The sequence below is a fragment of the Cheilinus undulatus genome, linkage group 23, assembly GCF_018320785.1.
Source record: "Cheilinus undulatus linkage group 23, ASM1832078v1, whole genome shotgun sequence".
NCBI classification, from domain to species: domain Eukaryota; kingdom Metazoa; phylum Chordata; class Actinopteri; order Labriformes; family Labridae; genus Cheilinus; species Cheilinus undulatus.
In genome coordinates this window covers 11128285-11136370 of record NC_054887.1, presented here as the reverse complement: position 1 = coordinate 11136370, position 8086 = coordinate 11128285, and the positions used below count along the sequence as shown (strand labels likewise).

General features: G+C 38.5%; 1 protein-coding gene across 1 annotated transcript; it reads right to left on the bottom strand.

The window, feature by feature from the left end:
• Nucleotides 1-233: 233 nt before the first annotated feature.
• ccdc107 (coiled-coil domain containing 107) lies at nucleotides 234-7692 on the bottom strand. The gene is made up of 6 exons (XM_041780231.1): nucleotides 7360-7692; nucleotides 6206-6420; nucleotides 6041-6110; nucleotides 5814-5904; nucleotides 3383-3492; nucleotides 234-2639 (listed from the first exon to the last, which is right to left on the bottom strand). The coding sequence occupies exons 1-6, from the start codon at nucleotides 7499-7501 to the stop codon at nucleotides 2257-2259; spliced, it is 1011 nt and encodes a 336-aa protein (XP_041636165.1). The 5' UTR covers nucleotides 7502-7692; the 3' UTR covers nucleotides 234-2256.
• Nucleotides 7693-8086: the final 394 nt, after the last annotated feature.

Below are 8086 nucleotides of genomic sequence, written 5' to 3'. Positions count from 1 at the left end.
CATGGATGGATTTTGATAAATTTTCAGGAAATGTCAGACATGGCATAAAGAAGAACTGATCAGATTTTGGGAGTAATCCAGATCACCGTCTGGATCCAGGAATTTTTAAAGGATTCTTTACTATTAGGAGATAGGGCTAATGGCGGAGGTCTGCGGTGCTTTGCGGTGCTTTTCTAGTTTTTTTTTTTTTTTTTACTGACATTACTTTGCAGAACTCTATTTTCACTTTGAAATTAAAGAGGTTTTTTTTTGTCAAAAAGGCCAAATTGTATTGACTATGATTAATTTATAAAATCAATTAAAGGGTTAAACATCTGAAGGGACGAATTATTTTTATAGGCACTGCAAACTCAACCCTTAAACCACATTTTGGTACATTTAAAGGTGGGTCACAAATATTCAGTGGAAAGTGAATAAAAGAATTTAACTTTCGGTGCCAATCTATCACAGAAGTATGATGTCATAATAACTGCAGGCTCACCTTAATGACTGTTCATGACTGTTTTATCACTACTGTGCTGTAAAAGTCATCTGGTTTTGGTTTCTGGTTTTGTTTTGACAGAAGTCAAGGCGACGCCTTCTGTATCTGCTCACATTTCAAATCTTAAAAAGTGGCTTAAAATTAAGGCAAAGTATAAACTGATACCTTCCAACAACATGCAAAAATATGTTAAAGTAACAGAAGAGTGTGTTTCTGGTTGATAGAATGATTGTCATTTTCCTTGAATAAATAAACCTCATGCAATCACACAGTGGAGTTAAAGAAAAAGTAAATTATACATGCATAGTTATGTTTGGATGTATAATCATGCCATAGGTTCAAACGTCTACATACACTTCTATATTCTGCAGGCTATCTACATCCAGCAGCTTTAGTGGCATCCCCTTTAGGTATAATAAATATAAAAAATTAGTGTAAGAAAAACAACAAAGCATCATTTAAGACTTTTATGAATCTTGCTGTGAAAGTGTCCTTCTTCACAGTTTCTTCTAGTGAAAGAAATGGGTAGTGATGCAAGGTGGTGCAGGCTCAAGATGCAAAAACAGCAGCACATTTTCTCTATAAAAGCAGACAGAGAAGCTGCAGGAAATAGAGCCTTAAGTGTTAGAGAGCTTTCTTGTGATGTTAGTGTCATCTAAACGCAATATACTCTTAACAATCACTTTTTAGGTACAACTGTTCAGCTTCCTATTAATGCAAGTATCTAATCAGATGGCAACAATTAATGCATTTAGGCATGCAGACATGGTCAGGACCCGTAAGCCATTTCCAGTGGGGCCTTGGATGTGTACCTAGCAGGAAAAAATATGTGGCAAAATCTATGATATGCTTTTGAAGAACATCGCCATGGTGTTTCATCACATCTTTTGTTCCATTTCTAGTCCAAAAAGTGCCACATTTTAAATGAAACACTTGATTTTGATTGAAAATTGTTCAGACATTTGGTTTGCTAGTGGTTGATAAAGAGGTGGTAGTTTTGACTCTATGTCAGCTGAAAACCATGACGATGTGCAGAAGTACAAAACAAGCACCAGAATGGAAAAGAGTGGCTTTTCCATTCTGGTGCTTTTAGGTGCTTTACGCCTCTTTAAGTATGCTGTGGTTGTTGGTGCCAGACAGTCTACTCTTAGTATTCCACGAATTGCTGATCTACTGGGATTTTTACATCATCGTCATCATCATCTCTAGGGTTTTACAGAGAAAAGAAATGAAAAGAAAAGAAAAGAAAAAAAGAAAGGAGATCAGTGAGTGGCAGAGGTTTATCACCTTTCACCACAGCTCCTGGACCTTTGGAAAGGGATGCTTGAAGGGGTAGGTTATCTACCCCATAACCAGATATAGGCCCTGGTTCCTGAGGTCAAAAGGCACAAATTGCCCAAAAGGTTCCTAGTTCCTACGAAGTTTGTTTGCCCGAAAAGCACCTTATGTATATATGAATGCCCAAATAGATTCCGCTTATTTAGTTAAGTGTGTCAAGTTTATCTGTATCAGAGACAAGGTACAAAATAAAATTAGTCTCAAAAAGAGAAAGATGCCTTGTACCAGATTTATCTTACTAGCACTAGTTGCAGCAATGTCATTGGCTAAGATACTAGTGTTAATGAGCATTTGAACAGGTATACCTATTAAAGTGATCAATGAGCGTACCTGTCGATGAAAATGCTAACAGCCTTTGGGAATGAAAGCCTTTCAGTTAATAAATAATCGTAATAATCTGTCACATGTCTATACAGTGCAGAAGTCCTGCAGTCAGTTTATTCAGGCCTGTTGCGTCTCCGAAGGCCTGACCCCACCTGCTCCGCTCCGACCTCCTCAATGTTTGTCTCGTACGGGCTCTCTAGTGAAGGCATCAGGTCTGAGTCCTCCACTCCTTCTTCCTCCTCATCTTGCTCCTCTCCTACATCCTCGTCTCCTTCATCCTCCTCCCCTCCAGATTTCTCTGTGCTGAGTTCCTTCATCTCCTCTCCTTCTGTGGCAGCATCATCTTCAGCTTTGACATGCTTTTCATAGACTTTTCCAGAAGCCTCAGCTGTTTCTGCAGAAGTTTCTTTGTTCAGTGGAGAAGTTCCCGCTGCTGAGGTGTCTTTGGCTCCGATTGACTCGATAAGATCGTCCAGATTACGGCCGCAGGATGCCTCTGAAAATCAGAAAATGGAATAAAGTCAAAAATAATTGAGTTTTTTCTGTTATACAAGTTAATTTCACTGACTTCCATTCTGCTTCTCCAGTAGGATAACTATGAATAAAATGTAATGCTTTGCATGCTTATGAATTCTGTTGTTTGAACCACTAGATAGCTTTTAAAGTAAAGCATGAGGCAGGAAGTTCATTAGAAAACCACACCACACTCCATTAAAACAGGAAATAATGAGTGGTCTGGTGTGTGTTGGGAGAAAATGTTCTTGTGCTCATGAAATTAGAGTACTGGAACGTCTTGTACAAGGAAGGAACATGCAATCATTGACACGGCTTCAAGGTTTTCATGCTCACCTTTTTTTCTTTTTGCAAAATCAAACTTCCACCACATGCATAGGTTAGATGCAAAACACTGCCTAAAGATGTGGTTGCATTGGTAAAATTCAAATATTTGTTATCACAACACAACATGCAACACTGATAATACGCTGACACATTTCCAAGCTGTAACTGCAACATGAAACATGACCGCATTTTCAGTCTGATTTTCTAGCTTGTATTCTGCAGACTCAACCACTGACCATCAGCTTGCAAACGACATTTGTGAGTTATGAATTGTGATCCCTGAGCTTGTGTGTCCACCATAGGCAAAAACCAGTGTGATTGGTTATCGCATGAATAAGATTTGAGGGGAAAAAAGCAGACTGTATTAGAAACAGACTTTAAGACAATCAGTCAGCTCACCATTGATGTTCAGGGGCGGACAGTCCATTCCTCTCTTCTTCATCAGGATTCGAATCGTCTGAAGCTGTGACATGATCTCGTTCTTCTGCTCCTGAGCCACTGACTTCACACTTAAGAGACAACATGAGATGAGTGTTGATAAGAAAGGAAAACACTCTGATAATGCAGTGATAACACTGCCTTTTAACCAGTGTTGGTTTCAGACTGTTAGGCCCATTAGACTTTTGAGGAATGTAATTCAAACTCGACAAGTCCTCTACCAAATTTTGCTCAGTATATTTTAGTTGTTGCTCAACTTAAAAAGGGGCCTTTACTTTCCTTTCCTTCGTTTTTCTTTCCTTACACCTTTTCTTGTATCATTTTGTTCTTTTTGGGGAGCTTATTCAAGCATCTAGCCAGAAACTGCAGATAGAAACTACAGTGCCTATAAAAAGTTTTCACCTCTTGGATGTTTTACCATTTTATTGATTTTTTTTTTTTAACATAAATCATGGTCGATATAATTTGGCTTTTTTGACCAAAAAAAAAAAAAAAAGAATTCTTTTCAAATGTCAAAGTGGAAACAGATTTCTACAAAGTAATGTTGATTAAATAGAAATATTTAAAGTAAAATAAGTGAATGTATAAATATTCACACCCTTTAAAGTGATGACCTAATTCAACCAATTTAACAGAGGTCCAGCCAGTCGGTGCTAGTGATCTTTTAAGTGATTCATATAAAGACATCTGTCTCTGGAAGGTCCAGTCAATGGTTAATCAGTATTCCTGGCAACTGTTACACCATGAAAACAAAAGAACACTCCAAGAAACTCAGAGAAAAGGATATTGAAAAGTATAATGTCAGGGGAGTTCAGTTAAATCCATCATCAATAAATGAAAAGAATATGGTTCATGTGTTAATCTGCCTAGATCAGGTTATCTTTGCAATCTGAGGGACCTTGCAACAAGGAGACTAGTGAGAGAGGTCACCAAGACACCTATGACTACTCTGAAGGAGTTAGAAGCTTCAGCAGCTGAGATGGGAGAGACTCTGCATACAAAAGCTGTTGCTGGGGTTCTTCACCGATAAAAGCTTTATGGCAAAGAGAAGGACACTGATGAAGAAAACTCAGATTAAATCTGCGCTAGAATTTGCCAAAAGGCTCCCATGTTGGAGACTCCATGGTCAAGTGAAAGAAAGTCCTTTGGTCTAATGAGACCAAAATGGTGCTTTCTGACCATCAGAAAAGACATTATGTTAGCACAGCATCATAAACACACCATCCCCACTGTGAAGCATGGTGGTGGCAGCATCATGCTGGGGGGATGCTTCTTGGCAGCTAGCCCTGGAAGGCATGTAAAGGTAGAGGGTTCTGCAAGAGAACTATTGCTTGTAAGTAGCACAATTATCCAATGCATACAGCGAAAGCTACACAGAAGGGGTTTAAAGACAACAAGGTGAATGTTCTGGAGTGGCCAAGTCAAGCTCAGACCTGAGGCAGGACTTGAAATGGACTGATCACACCCAAGCCCTGTGCAACCTGACAGAGAGTAGTTTTACAAAGAAGAATGGAGCAAAATGGCAGTGTCCAGATATGTAAACCTGATTGAGATCTATCCACACAAACTCAGTGCTGTGATTGCAGCCAAAAGAGCATCTATCCAAGGGGTTGAATACTTTTTATAGGCATTGTGGCTTATTGGCTAACGCTGGCATATCTACTGACATGTTAATCAATACACACTGCTAAATAAATAAATAATCCTGCACATTGCTTTAATTCCACATAAATGCTGGGAATGTTACCAGTGTTTTTGTCATATTTAAATTTTTGGTGAATTCATTCTTTAATTTAAGTAGTCAGATGAGTAAGTATTGATCAATAAATCAGATCATTTAGTTTAACAAGTGCCAAAGCTTAAAAAAAAAAAAAAAAAAAAAAAAAAAAATTTGCATTTCATAGGACAGGTGTGTTGGGAGAAGAATCCATGAAAAATGCAACATATCTGTGTAATAGAGACAGCCTGCAGGAGTTTGCTTGCAAATTTTGACCATTTAAAACAAGAAATTACCCAAAACCCAGTGGCCTGGGCTTCTGTCATTTTGTGCTTGGGTATTAAAAAAGATATCAATATTGCTTGGTCTTCACAAATATCATAGGTTTAAAATCATGCTATTACAAACCTTGTAAGGAATCTGGAAATAAAACTACAAAAATGAATGAAAAAGGAAACTTACCAAAAAGTGCAGAATTGAACTTTAACAACATTGCAAAGAGACCTGCACTGTAGTCAAATCACCTGATAGTAATTTTATTGACTCTGCATTCAAAGGTGACATGATAAAAACAAGACTGAGAGGTTCATGTTCCAGGATTATTTACAGAAACTATGAGTTAAAGCCTTTAATCAAACATGAAGTCGACAGTGTGTGACCGCCGTCATGACTCACCAGTTAGTAAGCGGGTCCAGCTGTGTGAGGATGGAGTTGAGCATCCTCTCTGTTTGTGCTAGCCTTTGTTCCAGCTCGTTCAACTGGTTTTCTGCACCAAAAACAAATACACCAAGATAAAACAAAAAAACCCTCATCTGAATTATTTGTGGTAACCAAATCTATTTGACCAAAGAAAACACATATGCAAACAAACAAAAAAAACACCTGTTGCATGCGATACACACCTGCCTCCACTGACTTTTTGGCTCCTTTGACAAATTTATCCTTTTGTGCCTGATCATCTGAATAATTGATCTGAGCAAAAACAAACACACATTTTACACTCATCGTTAACCGTAAAAATGAACAACTTCCTGCTTTAATTTACTGTTTAATGTATCTTTTAATACCTTCAGAAACTTGTAAGCTGCAAACACGCCCACTCCAATAGCATAAAGAGGCATGAGAGTGAACACGTAGCCTTTGTTGTTGTTGGATTTGTACTTGTCGTTCTTCATCTCCTGCTCCATCAGCTTCTTCATCTGCTGCACATTCTCATGGCTCTGAGGAGATCCCGGGGCGTTCATATTGATGGGCTGGCCTCGCACTGCGCCTGGGCCTGGACCTGTGGTTCATCAAAACACTATCATAACAAGTCAGAGGAAAAACTATGCCTAAATGCAAGCCATCCCAGATGATGTATCATAAGCTGTTTTTCATTCTTGAAAATTTCTCAACAATTTCTGAACATCCTGCCCACAAAGCATGACGGTTTCCCTGCTAGATTCAGCAGCAAGGCAATACATAGGAGAGATTTGAAGCAACAGAGTGTAGAGTATTATATATTTTTTTGCACTGGCTCAACCCAAAGTCACATGGAAACAGAATCAAAATGTAATGTCTAGCTCTTTGTTTAGCTCTGCTGCTCATCCCACCAGTGCATGATCCTTGTTAGCGTGGTACAATTTGAAAGGGAAATAAACCAGCTTCTTAACAGCACCAGATTTATTGCTGGGAAGCATTGTTATGTTGAAATGATCGACCAAACATAAATTTGCTTACATTTTGTGCTAAGTTTAGAAGCTTAACATCTTTTACTTGGTCCTCTTGCTTACTGTCAGCAGGTTCTAACTGTGCTGTCCATAACTCAAGAGGCTTGGTGTGACTGCTGATAAAATACATGTAATGTACATGAAAAATTACCTTCACTTTTTCATTACTTAATGTCTTTATTTGATCAAGAAAACGTCTATTATCTATGGAAGAATCATGTTTGCCTTGTTTTGTCCGTTTCTAAAGCAAATAATACGAATAAATGGTTCATTCTACTAAGTAAGTAATCATAGTTAGACTAATTAGTTGCTGACGACCCCATTTATATCGAAAAGCCCAATAATATACATTATCGTCGTTTTACATTGCAAGCGCTGTTTTAATAAACAGCATTAAGTGCACGCGACAGCTGACGTACAGCAGACAAACGCTCGAGGCAAAACGAGCAGGCGCAGAGCCTAGCATGCTGCTACATGACATGTTTCTTCGAGCCTACAGTTAAATTAGTAACCTTTTCGGGTGTAACGAGGGTCAAATCTGGTCTCCTTCGTCCCAGACCCTCCTCCGACTCCAAACATCCTGGGCAGGACGACAAACGTGAAGAGCACGGCCGTGAAAGCCAAGGCGACTTGTTGTGATGTTGACAGAACCATCCTGTCCTCTGCTGGGCTCAAAAACTGCGCACCGGAAAAGATAAACAACTGAAAACCGAATTTTGACAGAAGATAAAACTAAAGAGACGAAATGCGTGGAGAAAACGTCTCGGTTTTAGCCAGTAAAACAGAGAAAATATGGTTTAAGACTCTTAAAATCAGCCTCTCCTCCTGAAAACAGCTGTGCTGCGATTGCGTCACAGGATTTCCGGTATGGGCGTTTTCAGAATAAAAGGATCAAACGGCTTCGTGGTTTTTCGCCTATTTTTACTTTAAATAAAGTGCTTAGTAAGAAGTTTGTTAGGTGTTAATGGGCATATGCAGGGGTGAAATATAAATAAACAAAACTATATACAAGTACAGTTAGGATAAGTCATTTTTGAGTAGAGGTTGCTATGTTAAATTTCTGAATACATATTTATTTTTTCTCTATTTGTTAGAGTTTATTTCCAGTGTATTTATTCTTCCATGATTTCCATATTGATCGATAACCCGCTGCTGTGAGACCAAATTTTCCAAGTTTGGGATCAATAAAATATGTACATCCATTCATCCATCCTTTGAATTCTGAGTGTTACTGCCATT